The sequence below is a fragment of the Corapipo altera genome, unplaced genomic scaffold, assembly GCF_003945725.1.
Source record: "Corapipo altera isolate COAL_440 unplaced genomic scaffold, ASM394572v1 183, whole genome shotgun sequence".
Classification (NCBI taxonomy): domain Eukaryota; kingdom Metazoa; phylum Chordata; class Aves; order Passeriformes; family Pipridae; genus Corapipo; species Corapipo altera.
Window position 1 is genome coordinate 305,178 of NW_020885026.1, and position 24,325 is coordinate 329,502.

At 52.0% G+C, this 24,325-nt stretch overlaps 2 protein-coding genes across 9 annotated transcripts in view; one reads left to right on the forward strand and one right to left on the reverse strand.

Moving 5' to 3' along the window:
- The first annotated feature begins 169 nt into the window (after positions 1–169).
- GBX2 (gastrulation brain homeobox 2) lies at positions 170–2,410 on the forward strand. Its single transcript, XM_027668090.1, has 2 exons — positions 170–738; positions 1,101–2,410. Exons 1-2 carry the CDS (start codon positions 228–230, stop codon positions 1,622–1,624), a joined length of 1,035 nt encoding a protein of 344 aa, XP_027523891.1. The 5' UTR covers positions 170–227; the 3' UTR covers positions 1,625–2,410.
- Positions 2,411–14,171: 11,761 nt separating this feature from the next.
- AGAP1 (ArfGAP with GTPase domain, ankyrin repeat and PH domain 1) overlaps positions 14,172–24,325 on the reverse strand; it is a 289,097-nt gene continuing 278,943 nt past the window's right edge. For 7 of the 8 annotated variants that reach the window (XM_027668082.1, XM_027668088.1, XM_027668085.1 and 4 more), the window contains 2 exons: positions 23,181–23,436; positions 20,370–22,718 (listed from right to left, as the gene is read on the reverse strand). In XM_027668082.1, coding sequence (XP_027523883.1) covers positions 22,515–22,718; positions 23,181–23,436 — 460 coding nt within the window. In that variant the 3' untranslated portion in view covers positions 20,370–22,514. Of the gene's footprint in view, positions 22,719–23,180; positions 23,437–24,325 lie in introns of all 8 variants that reach the window. The other variant, XM_027668081.1, reaches the window with a different exon arrangement.

The window sequence follows — 24,325 nt, forward strand, 5'->3', positions numbered from 1 at the left end:
CTGCGGGCGGGGCGGCCCCGGAGCGGCCCCGGAGCGCGGGCGGCCCCGGGCTGTCCGGCTGTCGGGCTGTCCGGCTGTCCGGCTGTCGGGCTGTCGGGCCGCGGCCCCGCTCCGCCCCGGCTCGGCCCCGCGCCGAGCGGGACGCGCACGCCGAGGAGGAGGAGGAGGAGGAGGAGGAGGAGGAGGAAGGTGATCGCTCGCCCGCTCGCTCCCGCCGCCGCTCCGGCATGAGCGCGGCTTTCCAGCCCTCGCTGATGATGATGCAGCGCCCGCTGGGAAGCAGCACGGCCTTCAGCATCGACTCGCTCATCGGCAGCCCCCCGCCGCCCGCCCCCGGCCACTTCGTCTACACCGGCTACCCCATGTTCATGCCCTACCGGCCCGTGGTGCTGCCGCCGCCGCCGCCGCCGCCGCCGGCGCTGCCGCAGGGCGCTCTGCAGCCCGCGCTGCCCCCCGCTCACCCCCACCACCACCAGCTGCCCAGCCTGCCCACCGGCTTCTGCTCCAGCCTGGCCCAGGGCATGGCCCTCACCTCCACCCTCATGGCCACGCTGCCCGGCACCTTCCCCGCCTCCCCGCAGCACCAGGAGGCCGCCAGGAAGTTCGCACCCCCGGGGAACTTCGAGAAAGCCGAGGCGATACCCCCGGACGGCGGCGGGGACGAGGGCAAAGCCTTCCTGGGGAAGGACGGAGCCCTCCTGCCCTTCCCCGCCGCCGACGCCGTCCAGGCTTCCCTCGGTGAGTGAGCGCCGGTGCCGGCGGGGGGGAATCGGGGACCCGCTGCCCGCTCCGCGCATCACCCCGGCGGGGCGGGCTGGAGGGGCTGGGGGACAGGAGGGACCCCCGGGAGGAGACAGGGCTGGCCCCGGGGGGCCGCTGGGCCGAGGAGAAGGGAGGAGGAGAAGGGAGGTTCGAGCTCCCGCCGCTCGAAAAACTACCAGTAGAATAAAACCCGACCGAAAGAACCGCGGGGGGAAAAAAAAAAAAATTCCCAAAGCCATCAATTTTCGGGGGATGGAGCTGCAGGGCGGGGGGGGGGCGCGGTGGCCGCGGCACGGAGGGTACCCGGTGCTAACGAAAGGCCTCTGCTTCGCTTCCAGCCGGGGCTCTCCGGGGCCAGGGCAAGGAGGACCCCAAAGCAGAAGAGGATGCGAAAGGCAAGGAGGAAAGTTTCTCCATGGACAGCGATCTAGACTATAGCTCGGACGACAACATCACCGGCCAGGCGGCTCACAAGGAAGAGGACTCTGGCAATGTGCTGGAGGAAAACACCCAGAACCCCCCCAATTCCACCAACACCACATCCACGGGCAAAAACCGGCGGAGGCGAACAGCCTTCACCAGCGAGCAGCTGCTGGAGCTGGAAAAGGAGTTTCACTGCAAAAAGTACCTGTCCCTGACGGAGAGGTCCCAGATCGCTCACGCCCTCAAACTCAGCGAGGTGCAGGTGAAAATCTGGTTCCAGAACAGACGGGCAAAATGGAAACGGGTCAAGGCGGGCAATGCCAACTCCAAGACAGGGGAACCTTCCCGAAACCCTAAGATCGTGGTCCCCATCCCGGTGCACGTCAGCAGGTTTGCGATCAGGAGTCAGCATCAGCAACTGGAGCAAGCCCGACCCTGATCTCTCCCTACACTCAGAGCCACGAGTTTTTAAGGGAAAAGTTTCCAAATCGGGGTTTAAAAGCAGCCCACCCGAACAAAAATAAAAATAAGAGAAGCAAAAAAAAAAAAAATAAAAAATCAAACCCTTAAATAAACAAAAAAAAACCAGCCAACGAGAAAAAAAACCCCAGGCGAGCGCTTGGCAAATCCTTGCCACGAGCGAATTATAAAGCGAAACTTTCCACTTACCGAGTCCAGCCAGAGTCTGCGAGGGAAGGAGGCTTGGAAACTGGTTTGGTTCGGAGCAGGAATATCAAACGCCGGAAGAGACACACACACAGATATTTATTATCCCGCTGCCTCGCTCTGGACCCGCTCACGCTGCCTCGGCTGCGGTTGGGACCGTGGATGTGGTGTGGTGTCGGCGCTGGATCCCCCTCGCCAGAGCATCCCCAGCGAAACCCGCAGCGGCTTTAGCCATCTTTTGGGTTGTCTTTCTTATCGGGGGCGAAAGGTAAAAAATACAAAAGACAAGAGAACAAAACAAACAAACAAAACACAACAAAAAAAAAAAAAACCACGGAAAGAAAACTAAGAGTTTCATTTCATGCCTTTTTTATTGTTTAGTTTTGTTGCCGATGGCTGAGTGGCAGGCACTGGGGGACGAGTTTTGAAATCTATTTTTTGCCTGGCTTTCTGTCGATTTGGTTTGCCTATTCTACCAAGCCATGTTTAAAAGAAAGAGAGAGAGAGAGAGAAAGAGGGGGAGGGGGGATAAAAAAGGAAAAAAAAAAAAAAAAAAAAAGCAGCACGATCTTCTCTATTGTGTTTAATTTATTTCAATGTAGCTTATTTCCTTATAAGTTATGAAATTTAAAAGCAAACTAAGTCTTGTGAATAAAAACCGACAAAGAAACAAAGACTTAAAAAAAAAAAAAAGACAAAAAAAAAAAAAAGCTCACCAGCCCCCGGCTGTTCTGTCCAGGATTTGGCGTTGAGCTGATTTTTTTCCCCCTCCTGCGCTGCCGGAGCGATGCTGCTCTCGCCTTTTTTTTTCTTTTTTTTTTTTTTTTTTCCCGAAGCCCCGTTTTTTGTCGGGGGGGGGGGGGGCGGGCGGAAAAGTTTTTTTCTTTTTTTTTTTTTTTCTTTTTTTTTTTTTGGGGGGATGGAAAAGCTGGGAAAAAAAAAAAAAGGCGTTTAGTGTGACCAAACGGGGATGGCCTCGGGTGTGTGCGGGGGAAGGGGGGGGTAGGAGCACCCTCCCAGCCTCCCCCGGCAGCCAGCGGGTCTCCAGCCCCGTGTTCGGAGGTTCAGCCGCCCCTCCAGCCCCGCGCCCGCTCTCGGAGCGCCGGGGGGGAATCGGGGCCGAAGGGTCCCGCGTCCCCCCCTTCCCGCATCCTTTTCATCCCGTTTGTGGTTTTTTCCCGCCCCCCCATTTCCCGCATCCCGGCTGCATCCGTGCCGGTGACACCGTGTCATTGGCGGTGGAGGCGATTTGGAGGTAAAATTTCCCGAAGAAAACGGGGTTCCGGGGCAGTCTATTAAAATTAACCCGGGGAGGGGTCATTCCCTCCCGGGACGGGCTCCGGTGAGTAAACCCACGTTTGGCTGGGCCCTGTCACTTGTAGCCTTCGCGCCTCATCATTTATTTATCGTAATAACTGTTATTGTTTAGTTTGGGTCGGAGGGGGCTGGCGGCGGCTCCGGGGGTGCAGCCTGGGGGTCCCCGTTCCCAGCAGCCGCCCCCAGAACGGCCCGGTCCCGGGCAGCATCGCAGCCGGCCCCACGGCCAGCCGCGGACACGCGGGGACCAGCGGAAAATCACGGGCGATTCCAACCTCTGCGGCAGCCGCCGCCACTGCCCGCTGCTCTAAAAAAAAGCTGTTATTAATCATAATTTTTGGGTTCGTTTTTCCACGGGAGGGAGCGGGGAGCCGGGACACGCGTGGGACAAACCCACCCGTGTCCCCCCTCCGAGGTTTCCCAGCGTTGCTCCTCTTCGGAGCGCTTTTAAAATTTCCCTTAATGCACTATTTGAATTTATTTCGGTTCGCTTTCGGCGCAGAGGGGACGCTGCTCGGCCAGCACAGCGCCCGGAGCCGGCCCGGGCAGCGCTGCCGTGCCCCCCCCTCACCACGGGGTGCACCCCCCCACCGGCTGTACCCCCCCACGGGGCGGGGTGGGCTGTATTTTAGGGAGGAGCAGCTGCTCCTCACCCCTGTACCCCCCCCGGGCATCTCTCCCCCTCCGAGCCGGCGTCTGCCCCAGGCACTGGAAAGTTATTTTCTCCGCGGGTTGGGGTCCCCCATTGCTCCCCCCTTATCCCAGGAGTGCGGCTTCGGGGCTGGAGGGGGGAGCCCCGGGCCGGGGGCCGGAGGAGAAGGAGATAAACAAGCGAGGGGGTTGATAGCTGTCATCATCACCATCATCATGGCTTTCATTTGGCTGCCTAATGAGTCAGATCACAGGCAGAGAGAAAAATTGTCAATCGCCCAGGCTCTAATGAATTTTTTTGCAAATTGTAATCAAGCCAGGCCGTCTCAGCTCGCTGATTAATGAGACCCAGGAGGCCCGGCCAGCACCTCAGCTTTTTATTCCATCCCGTCCTCCCTGCACTAAATTAACAGCAACTTGTCTGAGCTTCAAATTAACTCCCAATGATTAATTCTGATGGGGGGGTCTGAAGAATAGCTCGTCCTAATAGGCACTGGCCTCTGATGCTGTTTGAAATTAATACACTTCCCCTTTGGCTGCCGGCTTTAATCCAAGGTTGGGTTTTGACATCACTATATTTGTTGTTACAATAAATTCCTCTTACATCTGCAGATCAAATAATTGCGGTGCTCGGGGAGCGCGGCAGCGATGCCGGCCCGCTTCGCACAGCACAGGGTGGTAGGGGAAGGAAAGCTGCCCTGCTCCTGTGCTCCTCAGCTCCAGCCAGCCTTACCAAAACCCCTTTTTTAAATACATCTAGATTTATTTTTTTTTTTTTTTTAAGCCGCTGCTGTTCACGGCACTGGGCTGCGGCGACTGGAGGAGGCGACCCCTCTCCAGCGGGGCTGGGTGGACGCTGCCTCGCTCTTAAATAAGACATCACAGCTTCTAAATCCCCCTCCTCTCACTCCCTCGCCGCAGTGACCCGGCAAACTCACCGCATGCCAGGGCTGCAGCAGAGACCGGGCAAACTCACGGCAGGACAGGCGGGGGGAGCTCCTCTTCCTCGGAGGGGACAGCCCTGCCTTCCGCCTTGTTTCTGTTTGTACTGACTTAATTGGTTTAATTATTTCAGCTGGGACTGGCCGGGCTGCGCTTTGTGCCTTTACCTGCCCCTCCCGCCCCCGGGGGTGCGGCTGCCCCGCCGCCGAGGATCCTTTTGTGCCCGGGCGGGGGGCGTCGAACCCCCCCCTCGGGTGGGGTTATCCCCTGGGAGCCTCCCTGCAGAGCATCCCCTGCAGTGGGGCTGACACCAGCGTCTGGAGAGAGGGGCTAGGGGGTCTGCACCCCCTGGGAATACCCCCGGGAATATGCCTGCCGAGGACGGGGCATCCTCAGTGGGGGAAGGTTGCCCCCTGGAAGAGTCACCCACCCCTCAGGAGTCGCTGTCTTACGGGATCAGCTTCCCCCCCGCGCCTCCATGGGGCCGTATCCATCATCCATCTCCATCCCCGCCGAGGAGAGCGAGGGGGCCGGGAAGCGGCCGCCGATGCAAATCCCCGCCGCCACCGTCATAAAGCACCCGGCACCCTGACACACAAAAGCAACACCATATGTACGAAGACAACCTGTATGAATTATAAATTGCATCATAAAAATTGATTGCCTATCCCGAGCCTTCGGAAACCCGCGCGGTGGGGATCGGGGAGGGGGGACCGAGGGACCCCCCCGCGCCCCGGCCCGGCCGCCCCACGGCGGGAGGGGATGCTCAGCCCGGCCGGCCCGTGTCCCCCGTGGGTGCCGGTCCCTTCTGTCCCCTCCCGCGGCCGCGGGACGCTCGCCCGCCCCTCGCTTGCTCTTTTCTCCCTCCCGCTACGCCCGGCCCATAGAGAGCCTTAATCTATTTATTTCAAGCCACTTCATCCTCTCTCCCGCTTTTGTCCCGGCCCCAGCCTCTGGCTTTGTGGTAGGACCGCTGAGGTTTTAAAAGCCCCTTCCCCTATAGTTTGAGGTCTCCTTGGCTGCCTGAATTACAATGGCTAAAACAGGATTACACTGACCTGATCCTATTAAACGCGCCAATCGATCTGTGCCGCCCTCCCTCCGGCTCCGCAAACTTACTCGCCCAAACTTTCCCCGGGCCTCAGCCTGGGAAGAGGAGAAGCAAAAGGCCGCCTTTCCGAGCAGGCCTGTTGGAGAAAGGATGGATGGAGTCTATTTTTATCTTGTCGCTGTTGTTTTTTTGTTTGTTCGGGTATTTTTTCCTTATGGAGCCACGTGGATTTTAAACCTCTGCTTTAGCTCCCGGCGTCTCAGCCCCAAATTAAAACACGGTGTTTCCTCTGTGCCCCGACTCCCAACTCCGGCAGCAGATTAAGTCATGTAGATAAAATCATGCAGAAAGGGATATTTTAGCGAAAACCAAAACGATTCTACAGAACCCACACGGAATTCTACAAAATCTATGTAGATTTTAGCTGCAGGCAAACCCCCTCGGGATAAGGGCAACCTCCTGTGGGGCACGTAGGACCCCGAGTGCCGCCTGCTACAAACAACCCGACGTGGGAAAAATCCCTGGGAACGACCAGCCTCGTTCCCTGGCCGCGATGCCGAGCGTGCCGGAGCCGGGGCTGCCCACGATCCCGGCGGGGCTGAGCCCCCCAGCGCAGCCCCCTGAGCCCCCCCCGCCGGTGCCCGGGCTCCCCCTGTGCCCGCGGGGCCGTGTCCAGCGAGCCCTTCACCCCTCGGATGGATGGAGGAAGCGCAGGAACAGGAGCGCAGAGCCGGCTCCGCGACGAGCTCCTCGGGCGGACGGAGCTGGAAGCGGCGGCTGGAATTCTCCGCTGCCGGGGCATGGATGCTCCGCGTCGCCTCGGAGCGAGGGCACGGCACCATGTGCGGGGGAACGGGCGCCTGGAATTAATCCCTCACCGTCCCCCGGGAAAATAATTACAAGGCAGGGGAATCATCTAAAACTGGCAGTAAAATATGGGGTGTTTACGCTGACCTGCCGGGATGAGCGAATTGGTGGCAAGGGGCCTGAGTGGGTGGCAAAGGGCCGGTCGCCGACTCCGGGGGAGCAGTTTTAGTGCTCAAATCCTATTAATTAACGGAGCAAAAGACAAGCCGGGGACTCCCATTTATAATTTTCTGGGAGAGTGTGATCAACAGGACGGAGCTGGAGCCTGCAGTGTGAATGTGTGATGCCAAGTGCCTGGAGCCCCCAATCTGCTCTAAAAGGTACCAACATCCCAAAAATGGCCTCTCCAAAAGGGGCATGAGCAGTGATATTTTTTTTTTTTTTTAAGTTAACATAACCTGGAGTGGCAAAAACTGCATCTGCCTGAGTTTGAACAGAAATCTTTGCAGTTGTCCTTCCACTTGTGATGCTGTTCAAGAAGTCTATTCTTGCTGTAAAAGCATCCAGTTTCAGAAAGATTGTGGGAAAAGGTGGGTATGGCCCCAAAATCCCTTTGAGAGACATCTGCCTCCCCGGCTGGTTTTCCCACAACAACCAAAAGGAGCCAGGGCATGGTTATACAACTTAAGTGACTGATTTTTTTTTTTGCTGGCAACCTCAACCCAAACAAACCAGTGGACTTCTCTGGGCAACAGCAACATCTCTTAACCCTAAATCCTCTTGCACACGCCGCTGAAGCATCCCCAGGGCATGTCCCATCACCCTAAATTCAGCTAGGAGAATGCACCTTATCAAATACATAGCCCACCCCCTAAGTCCTCTATAGAAATCACCAGGTTACCCTCCTGCTTAAATTCAATGTCCTGCTCCAAACCTGGAAGGCACCTAAGAGTTTTTAAGCAGCAATAACTCTTCGGTTTTCTCCCACTACTTAAAAAAAAAAAATATAGACCCATCTTTTTCTTGGTGTTTTTCACCCAAAAAACTGAAAGAGTTTGGGTTGAAACATCAGGACAGACCCTCGGTATGCAGCAACACCCCCTAAATACTTAAATCACTGTGCAGCCCCGATGGCAAGGACCAGTGCAAAGAGTCCCCCAGTCCAACCAGTAACAGCAGCTTCTGCCCCCATCCCCATCACTCATCTCTTTGCACAGAGAGGAGGGGTGAGAGCAGAGACCTTCTGCAGCCCCTCCCCACCTGTGGCTGTGCCGTGGAGCCCTGAACATTTACAAATAGCCCCTTCGTTGCTAAGAAGCCACTTGGGCTTTTCTGAACGTCGTTATGGCCCTGGTCTAACAGTATCTGTCAAAAACATTGCCCCTCTGAATTGGGCTAATGGTCATTTTTTAGACACACAGCTGTATTTTTTTTTAAACAGATGCTCAGCTCCTAAGCCCATGGCTGCTATTTCTTGCCCCTCCCCAATTATTTTCATATTTCCCCATTTCCAAAGCGGCAATAAGTTCCCGTGAAAGAAGGGTAATAGGAAGTCTCTCTCTAAGAGAAATTGTTAATTTGGGATTTATAAAGGACTTTCCTTAATGAATAATAGTTGAGATCGATCTGTCTTCCTGCCTCATTCTGCAAAGTAACATTTGTAAAGTAAGGTGATCCCAATTACTCCCTCTAATAACCCTCTCCAGAAGAGATTTCAGAGCTGCAGCCATGAAACCCACCCTCCTTCCTCTGCTCACCCAGTGCCACTAGCATCCCCTGCCTTGGGGGGGTTCTGGCTTCACCCAGCCCATGATTCCCCATCTCCCTGCCTGGCACGGATGAGCTCCAGCACCTGAAAGCCCCAGGGCAGGATGCCCCCCCAATTCCTGAGAATCCCAGAATGGTTTGGGTGGAGAGGAACCTCAAAGCTCATTCCACCCCCTGCCGTGGGCAGGGACATTTTCCACTAGACCAGGTTGCTCCAAGGCCTGTCCAACCTGGCCTTGGAACTTCCAGGGGTGGGGTGTCCATGGATAGAACAGGATGCTCCACGTGGCCCCGCTCGTTGTTGGCACTGGGGAAGTCCCACGCTGGAATTGTCACCCCTTGTCACCAAGGCACCAGGTCCAGAGAGGGTCTGCAGCCCCTCAGAACATCCAGTGCTCTGCCCCCCACCTGCCTCCTGGCTTATCAGAGAGAGGAGATTCAGAAATGACTTGATTATTGCCCATAAGTGTCTTCCCAGGGAGAAAATCCCAGCACTGAAGGGCCCTTGAATCAAAAGGAGGATGGATGGCAGCACGGGAGTTGGTGCTGGCAGCTCCAGCCAGGCAGACTCACATTAGGAACAGGGCCTTTTTTTCCTTCTCTTTTTGCTTAAAATATGGAGAAGCATCACAGATCAGAGCCAGCTAACAAGGCACAAGGGTCTCTCTGTTCTCCAGGTTGTCAGCTCGGATCTGGATGCCTTCAGGGAAGGGATGCTTTAGTCAAGAGTGGGTTTCTGCCACACAAGTGCCTTCTCCAGCTGTTTTGCCATGTCTTCCTTTCCATCCTGCCTCCCTTCCCTTTGCTTCCTCACTACAGCAGGGAATGAAGGCGTGGAAATCCCATTCCCTTCCTTCCTTTCCTTGTTGCCATCCCACACACGTCTCTGTCCCACAGCCAGAAATTGGTGGGACACCTGGAGGGCCAGCAGCCAAGGAAGGGAGTTTTTCCTCATGCTTTAAATCCTCCTTCCCTGGCTCCCCAACACGTGGGAGAGAGACAGGCTCTGCCACACCACTGATGCTCTCCTTTCTCCTTGCCTCCACTCAAAAGATCCCCCATCAGCTCAGGGATGCTCCAGCATCCAGAGAACACTAACAGCACTTTCCCAACAATTCCAGGGGAAAAGAAAAATCCAGAACAATTCCCTTTGTGTGTTTTTTTTTTTTTTTTTTTTTTAAAGCAAAATAAAATCTTCTTTTAAATCTCTTTTGTGCAGCTGGAGGGAACTAAGAAGTGCAAGTTGCAAGAGGCCTGCCCTGGGTCACCTCTTCTGAAGGTGACCCACGGACGACACTGCCTTTGGATGCCTCGGCCCCGCCACAAGGACTATTTTGGGTGTTTGAGCTCTGTCATCTGCAAAGAACACGCTCCCTTTCTATCCTTGCCTGCAAACATCATCCTCCTGGTGAGCCAGAGCTGGTCTGAGCTGGGCACAGTGCTCAGCCCTTTGCTCACCTCACGGGGAGGGGATGCTGTGGATACCACCCTGCCCACATCCCGGCTTTGGCTGCCAGCCCCCAGTGCTGGAAAGGATGGAATCCTGATGTATTTGTTCACCTGGCACAAACCTCAGTGCTGCCAGTATTAACTGGCCAGGCCGATTAGTGGCAGCCATCAGCCAATAAATAAATTGGAACCATCTCCAGACCTGATTAGCTTGCTAATTAAGCTCAGTTACAGGGAAATCTGCAGTCAATCAGCCCGGCCATTACCAGTTGGATCTGCAGAGCGGGAGCTGTGGCTGCTGCATCTCTGGTGGGGAGGAGGAGGAGGAGGAGGAGGAGGAGAGTGTGCTGGGGGTGGGAAGGAAGGTGGTACTGAAATCCAGTTGCCTCAGCAGCAGCCGGAGAGGCTCATCCATCGGGGGTGACGCCCGGCAGCCTTTGGTGAGCCCCCGCTCTCCCGGGCTCCTGTTTGGGGCACAGCCCTGTTCTGTGCCACTTACCAGGCTGTCTGGCAGCACAGTCCCTTGCCAGTCCCCAGACTCCCAAAAACCTGTAGGACACCTCCAAAGACAGTCTGTTCAGAGGGGCAGACACAGGGCTGGGTGGCTGTATTCTAATTTCTGGCTGGGACAGGCTGCTTCCCCCCCTTTCCCAAGGCAATGTGCAGCTTTTCCCTCCCACGCCCAGGCAGCATTCGGGGACCTCACCAAAACGCTGATGGACATCTTCATCCCAGCACAGAAGCCAAGGGCTCTCAGTGGTTTCATTTTTACCTGCAAAGTAGATGCAACATTCTCTGCATGGCCCAAAGTAGAGGTGGGATTTCAAAGCAAGTGTCCAGCCGGCACTGGCAGCATTGCAGGATGAGGTGTTTTGGCACTTGGGAACCCCCTCTCTCCCTCCTGCTGCATCTCCTCACCCTGGCACCTGCCAGTGGGCATCAGGCAGGATGCTTCTCTCTCTGCCTCATCCTTGCTCTGGCAGCTTGAGGCTGCTTGGAATCTCAGCCCTTGCTTCATTAGATCAAAATTCCTGGCCTTTGATTTCCACTAATCCTCCAAAATGATGTGAATTGTTTTCTCCAGCACCAAAATGACCATTTTCTGCTGCAAAAGGTGATCAGGAGATTCTCTTCAGCTGAACAACAAGCATGCCCTTGGTGTCAGCAGCACCAAAGGGCTTGAGCACATCCCAGGCTCGGTGCATTCCCTGGAAGCCCAACATGATCCCCGAGGACCAGGAAAGCCCTGCAGGGGGTTCTGCATCCCTCGAGGCACATCCCTCCTGCCACGAGGCTCAGCATCACCTCTCTCCCACCACTCGAGCTCTCCTCTTCCTCCCTTTGGAAACCCAGGGAGTCTCTCCAGCTTAAAACCAAGCAGACCTGGAAGTCAGAAGCAGAGATCGGTGGGGGCAGAATGCAAATAATGGAGTGCTAATTGCTGGCACATCAACTGTGGTTACTGTGACTGCATTTATTGGGCAATTAAGGCTTTACTGGACATTAGGTGAGACCAATGACTGCCTGGTGGGATTCCCAGCCTGCCCTGGGCTGGTGGTTTTCCGACTGCACATCGAATGGTTTTACAGGAGCAGCCACGTTTCCCCAGTGCGCCCTCCTGGTAACTACTGCAGGCTGTGCTCTCTCTTTATGTTTGGATTCAATGATCTTAAAGGTCTTTTCCAACCTAAATGATTCCCCAGAGTCATGTCCTGGGCATTGCTCAGGTGGGAATTGTGATGCCTCACCAGGGAAAAAACCCACATTGCCTGCTTCTTCCTGCAATCCCCTGCCTGAGATCCGTCACAGGAACAGGAAAAAGGGCAGAAGGAGGAGCTTCAAAGCAGGTGGGGCTGGGCTTAGAAAAGCTTTGTGGGGACATCCTGCTCCCCAGCCCAACGTTCTGCTGGGTTTTTCCCCATCAGGGTAGCACCAGGTGTCTGAGCAGCATCTCTGGACACCACTTCCAGCTCCTGCCACCGAGTCCTGGAGTGACTCTGGGCACGAGTGATGTGCTTCTGGGCCCTGGAGAAGGTTTCTTGAGCTGGTGCTCCCAGCACCCATCAGAGTTAACAGCGAGGCCTTGTGGCAGACCAACAGTCTGGTCGTTTTAGAAACTGCTTTTTCTCATTTAAAAAAAAAAAAAAAAGTGGATGTTGGATGTTCCCCCTACTCCCATTATGGGAATCAATAGTTTTCCTTCAAAACCTCTTTCTGACCCCTGTTGCTTTGCCGTAGGATATTTTCTTTTCTTCCAAGGTATCAGTGAATGCCACCAGCTGAGAGTGTTTCAGGGGTACATGGGGGTGGGCTTAGGGTAAGGTGAGAAATGTGGGCATGAAAGACATCCTTAAATCTGCTCCACCATCCCTCGGCACCAGGATCTTCCAGGAGAAGCCAGATCTTAGGAGGGTTGTTACAGAGAGAGAGAGCAACCAGCCATGCCCATCACAAAATCAAAACCCATACCCCTTTGGGAGAGCAAAGGAGGGGAGGGACAGATGATTCCTAAAAAAAGAGCTCTACTACAGCTTTACACCCAGGGGGAATCCAAAACAAGTTCTGCCACGTTCGAAGTTCACATTTCAAACCCAGAGGGGAGAGCACAAAGCACCCACCTCCTGCGTTGGACGGGCTGGGACGGGGTGGGAAAACCTTTCAGGAACAAAGGAATGTGGCTGCTGCTTGACAAAACACCCCTGGGCCCCCCCCCCCCAAAAAAAAAAAGTAAAAACCCAACACCCCCAAGCAGTCCCGTTGTTTTTCATCCCTCGCAGTGGTGCTACAGCCTCCCTGTAGCACTTGGGAGAACTGAGAAGCAGAAAAAGAAACAGGGAAGTTCCTCCAAACCCCAGCCAAATGCCCATGTGACAGGACAGAGCTGACAGCAGGTGGGAGACTGAGTGGGATGGGCAATAACCTGAGGAGTGAACACATTTAGGCCGAGGCACAAGCAGGAGTTAAAGATAAACCCCCAAACCCCAGATCCCACCCTGTGGCAGTCCCACTCAGAGCATGGAGGTGCAAACTCACCTGTCCAGCCTTGGCCAGGTCTTCTCTTGTGCAAGATCCTGCTGCACTGAGGTCCTGTGGCACATCTTGTCCATCTCAGCTGCTTTGGACCGTGCTGCCCTTTGATGCCATCAGCCCATGCACAGTGTTGGGTGCAAGGCCAGGAAAAGAGACATCCCCAGTCTGCTGCTTCCCCTCTTCTCGTCTGCTTTTATCGTATTCCCCCACTTTGGGTCTCTTTCTGAGGGAAATTCCACACTTTTCTTGCCTCTACTCATCCCTGAACATTCCTAATTTCTCTGTTTTGTGTGAGATGAGACAAGTACAGGGAGCCAAACCACAGCATTGGTTGTCTCACTCCATGGTGTCCTTACAGATCTTTAAATCTTACATTTCTTTTCTCCATGCCAGGGCACATTATTTAACCCCCAATTAATGCAGATTTACTGAATTTTTCCTGCTATTCTCCATGCACCCACCTTGATCCCACACAGCTCCCTCACCCTTATGTAATTTCCTTCTCCAGCCACTGGGATCACAAATCCTACTGCCAACACCCTGGGGCACGATGGCCCAGGCAGGGACCCCTCTGGAGAGCTCCCAGTGTGCTCCAGTGAAAACACATCACCTCTTGCTTCCCTCCCCATCTCACCTTCAACCATCTGCATCAGGACAATAGTTTGTCTTCTCCTTGAGCCTACTGAGATTCCCGATTCCCTCTCGGGATGCACCTGGGACAAGACCTCTGAAGCTGTAAATAAACGTCCATCACTTGCCCATTGTTCAGGGCTTTAAAGGACTTGCTCCGAGGAGCCTAATGGAGAGCCATGATTTCCCTTCAAAGAAGTGATTAGACCATACCATACCATGACCTTAAAGATGTTTTATTATTCTTACTTTAAATGATCATTTCAACCAATTTAGCAGATACAGATGTAACCGTTACTGGCCTAATTCCTTGGATCACCTCCAGAGACTCTTAAAGCCAAGGTGCAACATTTACTACTCTCTCTTCCTCGGGGAGAATAACTGTTTTTAATGAAAGCTCACATATTTTTGGCTGGGAGATCTGTCATTCACTTCACAAGCACTTTCAGAACTCTTACATATACACCATTACGGTGGGGTTGACTTATTGCTTTTTAATTTATCAATTTGCACCATTACTGGCTCTTCTGACATCCCAGGTCTGGGATAATCCTTCATCTTTATTACTGGCAGGAGTGACAGGATCTCATCATTAGCAGGGGGAGGAAGCAGGGCCAGGGCAGGTGTAGCTCAATAACACGAGGAAGACTCAAGCAAAGAACAAGCTGCGACCAACAAGTTTTCTTGTCTTTATTAGAAAGAGACCTATATAATATAGCAGCCTCTCTCTGCAGTACTTTACAACTTTTTGTTCTTTGTTGTTTTTTTTCTGTTATTTTTTTTTAATTATTCAGAATACTGTACAGCTGACACAAAAAATCTCAATGTGTTGGAGAGAGAGAGGAAAGGGGAACATAATACAAACTGGCATACTTAATCAAACCCAAATCATAGGAAACAACAAGCAAAGTGAAATGTTTGTCAATCGGTTTAATTACAGTACAAACAATATAAATAAAGCATCATTGAGTCATTGTAAAACAAACTTGCTGAATGAGGTAATATAAAAACAACAACAAAAGACTTTTTTTCTTTTTTTTTTTTTTTTTTTTTTAGAATTTCCACACTGTCTTGTCATCATTTATACATTATTATTTACAGAAACAGAAAACAAAAATAAAACAACAACCCCAAACTTGCTCTAAAGCCTGCCACGTGCTAGGGACCTCCTGCCCCTACCCCAAGCAGAGGTCTCGGGTGTCCCTACTCACCTGGGCTCCCTTCTCCCCATCCCAACGGGAAAGACAAACATCACAAAGCAGAAAAACCTGAAAGACTTGGGGGCTGAATGCAAAATCCAGCCTTTGCAGGCGGTCACAGGTTATTAAGGAATAAAGGAAAAGAGAACAGTTTACGCGTCCGCTTCCCGAAACAAAGGTGCCCGTTAGATTGAACCTCAAACCACGACCTGGCTGGGACCAGGGGCCAAACTCTGCCTTCAGAGAGGTCAGGACACAGCCTAACTCTGCCAGCTCAGAGCTGTTCTGCCTCAGACAAGGGCAAGGCATTTGGGACACGCTCAAACCCCACTGAAGCCGAGAGGTTTAAGGCAGCAGGAGCTGCTCTGTCAAGCTCCTGGCAATTCCAATCCAAGTCCAAAGGCAATACTTACACAAAACAAGTCTCTGGTGTTTGAGAAGACACTCCTAACCCAAATAACCCTTCAGTCTGTGCACCACCTATGTGTCTACAAGTGAAAGGTGCTCTTGACATTGACACAGTAAAAGAGAGCTGGGCCGAATGCATCTGGGGCCCTGGAAACTTGGTACTTCCACAGAGCAAAGGGCCGTGTGCTTTCAGAGGATGGGGATGTCCAACTTCCCCCATGGATTAGCAAAAGGAGCTCAGCAGATTCAATGGAGAATCCAGCTGAATTTCTGGATAGTCAGAAAAAATGCTTGGAGGGGACTTCAACAGCATTTCAAAGTAATAGAAGGAGGGGAAAATGAATGACCCTCCCATCATTTCCACACACTCAGCCATGTCCCTACCACAGCCCCTTCCTGTCCTGCCAGACCTGCCCTCTCTCTCCCCACGGATTCTCCCTGACCTGACTACTGTTCCTGGACTACTCAGCACAGGCAGAGCCTCAGTGAGCTTCAGCTGTGGTTTGTGGCTCCCACATGGCAAAGTTTGGAGGCCAGAGAGTCACGGCCAAGAACACGTGGAGGGAGCAGCTGCCCTTGGGGCTGGAGACAGCCCATCAGAAACATCTCCCCACTGCCACCCCCAACGGCCCCAGAAAGCAGCAGGACCCAAAACATCGCTGACTCACCCACAGGAGGGCAGCAGGTCCCATGCTCAAAGTCAGCCAGAAGGCTGAGTCTCAAGCAAATTTATATAAAAAAGGGCCTCTGAGCTGCAACATTCTGTCCTTTTCAACTTCAGAATCTCCTTCCCTGGTGTTTCCCACCCCTGGGGCTGGCAAGCTGGGATTTCTCCTCTCAGCCAAGGGGGCCTGCTCCAGTCCTAGGGACCAAGTTCAAGTTCAGTGTTGCTGCCTGAAGGAGCTGGATTTTTGGAAAACCTCTGAGGCAGGTCTCTGTGTGAGTCCTGAGCTGCACTAAGCCTGTACCTCCCATTCCTGCATCTCTCCAGTTGGTGCCCCCCATCCTGCCCTCTGTGCTCTTGATAATGGCTGGTCTGACTCAAACTGGGAAATCTGCCTGTTCGGAAGCATCCGACTGAAAAGGCGGCTCCAGCCATGGATTGTGACTGATGTGTGTGCCCCACGTTCCCACAGTAACCACCAGCAGTGTGGAGAGCACATCCAGGCACACACGTACACACCAAGTGTGGTTAGTGACAGACCACCTTCACCTTAGGGCTCAGAACACCTTGACTGCACTTCACCCACTCAACTCAATCCCTGCATTTGGGATCTAGTTGCCAAATAACGACGCCCGTTCAGCACCAAACCCCTTCCTGGGTCCTGCATGAGCTTGAGGTTTTCCTTCAGCACAGGCCAGACGCGACCTGGTTTGTTTGAGGGGTTTTACACCCTGTACCTTGTAATTCACGAGGACCAGGGAAGTGTTTTCAGCTTCCTCAGTTCTCAGAAAGAGCACCAAACCCACAGCGATGGGTTCTGGGAAACGGGGCGTACACAAAAGAGCAGATGGTGCATTCACTGCCAGCGAGCGACGCATGCCGTGAGACCCCCGAAAGCATCCCCCACCCACCCTCCCTTCACATTTTGTACAGAACACACAGGTAAAAATCACTAGCTCTGAAGCACTGCAGAACAGTCAGTCCTTACTACTGGAAGCTAAACACACATCCAGGAGTTGATGGCCAAGGGAAAGCTGAAGCTCTGCCTGCCAGCAGAACCAACCGCTACCGCTGGAACGTGCCCCAGGGATCTGGGAGATGGGCACACATACAGAGATGGAGAGCTTAAAACTGCTGAAATGCACTGAAACATTTTTATTTTATCCATCCACAAGCAGAACTCCCCCCCGCCTCCCCAAACATTCCAGGAACAGTGGTAAATGATGGGAGTTAATTCACCCACATACTGCTGTCACCCTGAAATGAAACATGGGGCCAAGATGACCAGAAACATGCTTGGTGATTTGGGGCTGAAGACGGCTCTAAAAGAACCTCCAAAACAACCTTTTATTTTCAAAGATCATGCAATTCCCCTCTCAAAACATAAACTATTCACAGCTCCCAAAAATCCTGGCTGAAACCCTTTGAACCTCCCCTTAAAGTGTGAGACAGATTCAGTCGACTCAAGGTAAACTGTCCTGAGATGAGACCACCCGATACTTACTCCAAAAACTGCCCCATGCCAAACAACAAAGCAAAACTTAGAGCATCCTAAATCAACAAATACACCCACCTACAACTTTTAAAGTTTTGCTCTATGACCCCTATTATTTTTTCAAACAAGAGATTCTTTTCTAATGAAACCATTCAAACCAACCTGCTTTTTGGTAGTTTAGAATTTCAGAACTCAAAACTCTCTGCAGAACCTCTTAATTTAGGGTGGTTTAGTGTTTTTCTACCTCGGAAGGAACTTTAATCTGCAGTGTTTTTATTTTCTCCTACTGTGCCGCAAACACAAGAACATCCCAAACCGGGTTTTCTACGCAACAAATTTTACCCACAAATCACCAAGAACGAAGATGTGTAACTGAGGATCCAAGACCAGCAGCTGGAGATCCCACTCAGGAATCGCTGTAGCTGCCTCTGGAGGGGGGAGGAAGATGCTTGACTGTGAGATGAGGATGGACAAGTTGTCCCCTGCCCAGCCAAGCTGCCCCAGGTTTGGTCCCCAATGCTCCCCTCCTTTCCCTTGAGTCCCACCATCGACAAGGACCATTTCATCAGTGACCAACTAACAAAACCCAGTAACCATCCCTGTTAAGGTGCAAAGGCGGCTCCCCGAGACATTTGGAAAGGGCCCCTTTGGGACCCCCTTGTGAAATCTGTGCTTGTCTCCACTATTACTACTTTATACTAGAAACTACAAATTACTTCATTTTCCCGATCTCCATACAAATATAAAAGATGAAGCTATTCCAACCCCATATAATCTAATTATACTACATTACAGTGCTGGAGATCATTTCTAAGCCCGTATCTGCATTTCCACCTCTACTCCTCTCCCTACGTGACTCAGCTTCCTCTGGCCAAGGGAAATCTCCAAGTGCCGCTAAAGCTTTTTTCTTTTTGCACTAACACACATAATTTAGGGAAACGTGGACAAGATGGCAAATTAAACAATATTAATGTTTACAAGGTTATTATACACTATGCCCAAATGCTTGAAAATCCTCTCTCACCTTCCAGGAGCTCGCCTGGCTTTCCAAGCAGCACCTAATTCATAACCAAGTTCTCCAAAATATATTTTTTTTTTTAATGCCCCCTTTTACCAATAAAATTAGAAATCTGGTAATGGGAGCCCTTGGCCAAATCTCTGCAGGACCCTGGCTGGATCTTATTTCTTCATAAAGAGTGAGGAGAAGTGAACCCTCCTCAGCAATATCCAGGTTCAGATGCCAGATATGACACATCCGACTCATCCCCACTGTTCGACAGCAATTAGCTAAAAATAGAAGGAAGGTGCTGATGGTGACAGGAACAGCTGACTCGCTTCTAGTTTTTTAGCTGTTGTGGATAAAGTGCAGAGGAAGGGGGACTTAAAGGTATCTGTGATGCTGGGGAGGGTTAAATGGGGGATGCAATGAACACCACACTGCCGAGAAAACAGCTTCAGCTGACAGGTTTCTGCTGGGGTTTCTTACGGACTGGGTGGCAATTTGGGTGTAATCTGTCCATAACACGCTCAAAGGGTGTGAACAGCCTGGCAAGTGGGTTCCAGGAAAGCAGTGAGGGGCTAAAGGCGAGAGCACGAGCAGAAAAGGGCTGGGTTAACAGGGCGAAAGCAGGAGGAATGGCAATCCCTGCAGGACCCCAAGTGCTGCACATACTGCCTGATTCTGCACCTGGATAGCTCTGAGAACATCCTCTGCAAAGTGCAAACACACTCCCTGTACAGCACATGGAGCTCCCAAAGCCAAGCCCCACTGGGATCCAGCCAAGGAGAGCTTCCTCCATCCTTGCTCTCAGCTCCGGTGGGAAGGGCTTTCCCCTCCTCTCCCCCCTTGTGCAAGAAGGGGATGGAGCCTTTGCTGGCCCTACTTCCTTGCCAAGTGTCCCACCAGTTCAGGAGGTGCCACAACACTCCTGCCAGCCTTCCAACCAAACCTATTTGAACGGGGGATGCTGTGCCAACACAAGGCACAGACCCTCGTCCGTCCTCCCGTGGTGGAGCGTCACCAGCTGTCGTGGCAGGAAAGGTGTCTCCTGACCTGGAGAGACAGTGCTGGGTGATCTCACCCAGCAGGTCCCTTCCAGCTCAGGATATTCTGTGATTTCCTGCTGCCGCCGCATCCACCACCAGGAATCCTCCCTGCAGACCCCCATGTGTCTGGGGAAGCCATCACATATTCCTACACCACTCCAACATAGTTACACTTTTTTACACCTCCAAGGGAAAAATACGTTTAGGTTAAAAACAACTGTGTTACCGCTCAATTAAAATATTAGTTGGCTAGCCTGGATATCTAATTTTTCCTGGAATACACTGGAATTTCCTTTCTTAAAAACATTCTGTGTTTTTTCAAGGGTCGCCCTCAGAAAATTTTTATGAAAGGAGCATATAACTGATATACCCGAAATCTGCATGACAGCCTGGTTGCCCTTGTTTCCCAAACATCACTCTCAGCTTTGTAAGAGGGAGGTGGCCCAAAGAGAGCATTAAATTATGTACAGAAAATAACTTTAGTTTGGAAAAAAACAGCTCTGAAACGGAACATGCACTGAGAACTCGACGGTGGCAGATCTGCCTTCCGTGGGCTTGAAACGCTGGACTTGGTTTTTGGATACAAATAAATGCCCTTGATGCTCCCAGGGGAACAGCAGGCAGCTCTAGCACCTCTGGGATCGCCATTCCCGAATCCCTGCCAGGTTTCCCTGCAGGGACATAAAGCTCATGAGCACCAAGACGCAGTGGCTTCACAGCACCCCCGTCAGCTGCACATTGGGTGGGTGGTCCCGTCGCCGAAGGACCACCTGTAAGTACCAAAGATCAGGGAGCTGCACAGGAATGATGGAGAAATAGCAATTACAACAGACACCTTTCCTTAATTAAAAAAAAAATAAATGTTTAAAATTATCCCAGTCTGAAGGGACTCAGCTGTGTCCTTGCTCTGCCTCAGCCAGCCTAGGCCAGGCAAAGGAAGATTCCCTCCCCAGAAAGCATCAAGGGTCTATATAGTCACAAAGTACAAAAGGAGGACACCTCCAAAGAGGAGAAGCTGGTCAATATTCCTGTGCTTCCACCTTGAGGCTTGTTTTTCTGCCGCAATTTAATAATTTACATCAAATCCATAATTTTCTGGGTTTTTTTTGTTTTTTTTTTTCCTTAAGACAACCAGATCACGTTTTTTCCCTTCGCGTTCTGTCCACATGGAGTTTACTTGGCAATTGCCACGCTCCTGCCGCTGTGTGCTGAGTGAAATCCAGAGCCCCAAGGAAGAGCACCGCCGAAGGCTTGGGAAAGACATCCGAGCAGGTAGATTTGCAAATTACTATGCTGTGTGCACCTCACTGCCTTCACATAATTGCTCCTTTGCCACAGAATTCAGTTGAGTTTTCAACTCTCTCCGTGATATACCCTTCCCCCATCTTCACACTGCCGTATGCCACTTCAAAAAAAAAAAAAAATCACTTTTCTGCCTGCCAAAACCCCTGCAAGCTGCTTCCCTGCGCCAGAATCCCACTACTGGGAAAACAGCAGAAGCTGGGATCTGCCTGGTAAGACCAAAATAATCCAATCAAGTGTTAAAACCTGGGATTCAAATGAACTGTCCAGGCTACTTTCACAAGCCATTTTTCTTGCCGAAAGCAGCCAGGTTGGGAGTGGAGCTCAGCCGTGCCCTGCCCGCTGAAGGCTATCAATTCTGAGCTTAATCAAACCTGATCTTCCCCCGGCCACAACAGGGCTTTTTGTCTTGGCTTGTGAAAGCTTCCTGACTCCTGGGCTAAAATATATTTACAGCGCTAAGAAACAGCCTCTTTTTCCTTTCTAAAAGGTCTCACACACTTTTTTTTTTTTTCCATGCCAAGTGTGCCCTGATCTCCTCCTGATATGTTCCTCGCAGGCTTTGGAAACGAGAGTCACTGCTGGGGATATTATCCATGTACAATGACCTGTAGCCCACAGATCCTAACTAGTTGCACATTATTTAGTTCACATCCATTACAGTTTATAAATTAACAGAGATGTCATTTTCTGTACAAAAAAAAAAAAAATCCAATGTATATTTATGTTTTTTTAAAATTCAAATAGATTTTACATACATAGAATCTAGAGACACAATACAAAAATCTGTATAAGTTAGGCAATGCATCACAGGAGTGACCAAAAACTCAACACAATTTACCTTGGCAAAATGACAGAACCTATTTCTGCTGGCTGAAAAAAAAAAAATATTAGCCTTTAATGCGTTTATTAATTTCACTAAATGTACTTGAAATGTTTTTTTCCATAGCGCTATTCATTATTCCTTTTTGTGTTTCGGAGTTACTCTTATTTATTTTTTCCATTTTGTTTTTACACCAAGGAGACTGCAGTCAAATAACACTCAGCAACTCATTTCCTCTCTTTGGACTGAAAAATTAAACAGATACTAAATTATGACAGTGAATTTAGAAAGGAGGGCTCCAAGGGCTTGAAAGAACATGTCTGAGATAATATGATGCTTCTAAGAATATTGCAATCACATCCAAGCAATCACCGAAGCGTGCCATGTAACTACCTCCTCAGCTAATATGCTTTTTTCTCCGTGATGACTAATCATGTTCTATTAAACAGCGGTAATGCTGGAAGAACTCAACTATACAAGTGTAATGAAGCCAGTATTCTCCCCGGACAGATTAGCTACAACTGATTTGACACATACCATCATAGGAGCTTCAAACCTGACAAACTCTGTGCTTGCTTCTGATTTATGCCGTCAAGCTCTTCAGAGAAGAGAATGGAATCCAGGCGCGGCGCTCGGCAGAGGTGAAATGTACTGATGTGCTTAACTGTCAGTCACGGGAAGTCACCGGCTCTCCTTCCTCCTCCTCTCGCTCGCCTCTCCCTCCGCCCTTCCCTCACGCCGGGAGGCCGCGTGTCCCCGCTCCGTGTCCCTGCTCCGTGTCCCTGCTCCGTGTCGGCCGCGCTCCCATGGTCCCGGTGCCACGCGCGACGTGTCCCGCTCAACCCGCGCGCCCTCGCCCGCTCGTCCCCGTCCTTGCGGAGCTGTCACTGAAACAACGGCCTTCCCGGCAGCCCCCCGGGCTCCTCCTCATCCCCTCGCGCTCTCCGCGATCCGGATGGGACAGGGGTGCACCGAAGGGAAAAGGGAAAAGGAGAGTTACCAGACTCACAGAGCGGAGCCGTGATGGGGATGGAGGGATGTGAGGCTGCGGATGTAACTCAGCGAATGCACGAGGGAGCTCCTCAGATGATGGTGGGCATCCTGCCGCCGCTGTTGTTCCGGTTGTTGTTCCTCCTGGACAGGTTGGGGGTGGCCATGAGGACGAAGCGCTCGTCGGGGCAGCCGTACTGCAGGAGCACGTCGATGCACTCCTGGCTGGAGGCCTGGCGGGCGTAGGCCAGCGCCGTGTTCCCGTGGGCGTCGCGCGCCATCACGTCCACGCCGTACTGCGGGAAGGACACGGGGGCTGTGGGAAGCTGTGGTGCCAGCGGAGCAGCAGAATAGGAAGGAGCAGGTTTGGGAGGGACAGATTTGGATTTAAAGGAGGATGGGGACAGGGAGGAGAGGGAGCGGGCAGGATACCAGCCCGACAACGTGAGCACAGCAGCACTGAGCCAGACATATAAAGGTTGCTATGGGAAGGGGGTCTCACATGTGGAACAAAATCCGTCCCAGAGGTATTCCGAGCTAAGGGAATCTCTCCTTCCTCATTTCCTATGCTCTCCTTCCCTTTCCATCAAGGAGGAGACAGGCACAAACATACCTTATTACCCTGGTGCTGCCCTTTGAGAGCGTGCAGTGAGGAATGCCCTGTGTCAGCACAACCTCTTCATGAAGCCCCAAGGAGCAGGTGAGGGGTGTCCTGCTGAGGGACACAGACAAAGCCCACCCTGCCCACGGGCACTTACCCAGATAAGGAGCTGCACCAACACCACGTTCCCTTTCCGGCAGGCCAGGTGCAGGGCCGTGCGCCCGTCACCGTCTCCGCAGGTCTCGTTCACCTCCTCCCGAGTGCCGTGGGCCAGGAGCAGGATCACCGTCCGCAGGTCCTCCTCGGCTGTGGCCCTCAGGAGGTGCTGGCCCAGAGAAAGCTCCAGGCACTGCAGCGGGGCAAGGAAGAGCTTCTGCTCGTACTTCGCGCGTATCCAGAGCTCCTTTTCTTCCCTAGAGAAGCCAGAGGAGACGGGTCACTCTCACCTGGTGCCACAGCAAACGGTGCTTAACCAACGAGGAGGTTATTTCCCCCTGTGAATTTTTGGCAAGAAAGCCCTCACAGAAACAGCTCACCCAAACCTTGTGTTTGCAGCAGTACTTGTGCTGCCCGCCTTATTGTTACTGAGCCGTGTTACTGCAGTGCCCAGGATCCTCCTGGATGGATGCTGTGCCCACAGGGCTGTAAGGTCACAACAGCCAGGAGGTCTTAAAAAACCCTGGGCTGGCAAGAGGTCAGTGCAAGAGCCCTCACTGTCACAAAGACCAAAGACACACAGACAGCCTGGTTCCACCTTAAGGTAGGGCTGGAAAAATACATTGCACAAAATACATTCAATTTTTGTATCTCAGAGCAGAAGTAACCAAACAGGGGTGCTTTGTCCTTCTCCAAGTTCAGTTATGTTTCCAAAGGCATATGGATGGTTCCTCTGTTTGTTTTTCCAAAATTCAAACCACCAAACCAATCCTTTGAAGTGCCTTTGCCTCCTGATATATCAAAGAACTATCAAAAGCTTTCTGGGTGCTCTCAAGTTACAGGAGAACAAGGACTACAAACAAGTCCCTCCACTTGCCATTAAAAAAATTAGCATACAATTATAGGATGTGAGAGATCCAGCCCCAGACAAAGTCCCATTTAGAGGTACCTCAGGTAATCTGTCCAGCCTGTGAGAGCCATACACATCACCTGAGTCAGGACCCTGGTCCTGGTGACAGATTCTCTCCCCTGGAGTACAAAAGGCCAAGCTCTGTTTACGCCTTTCAGCCGTGTTTACACTGCTCCCAGTAATCTAGTGTCAGGTTAGCCCTAATCTGTTTTTAAATACTTATGTAAACAGCTCCT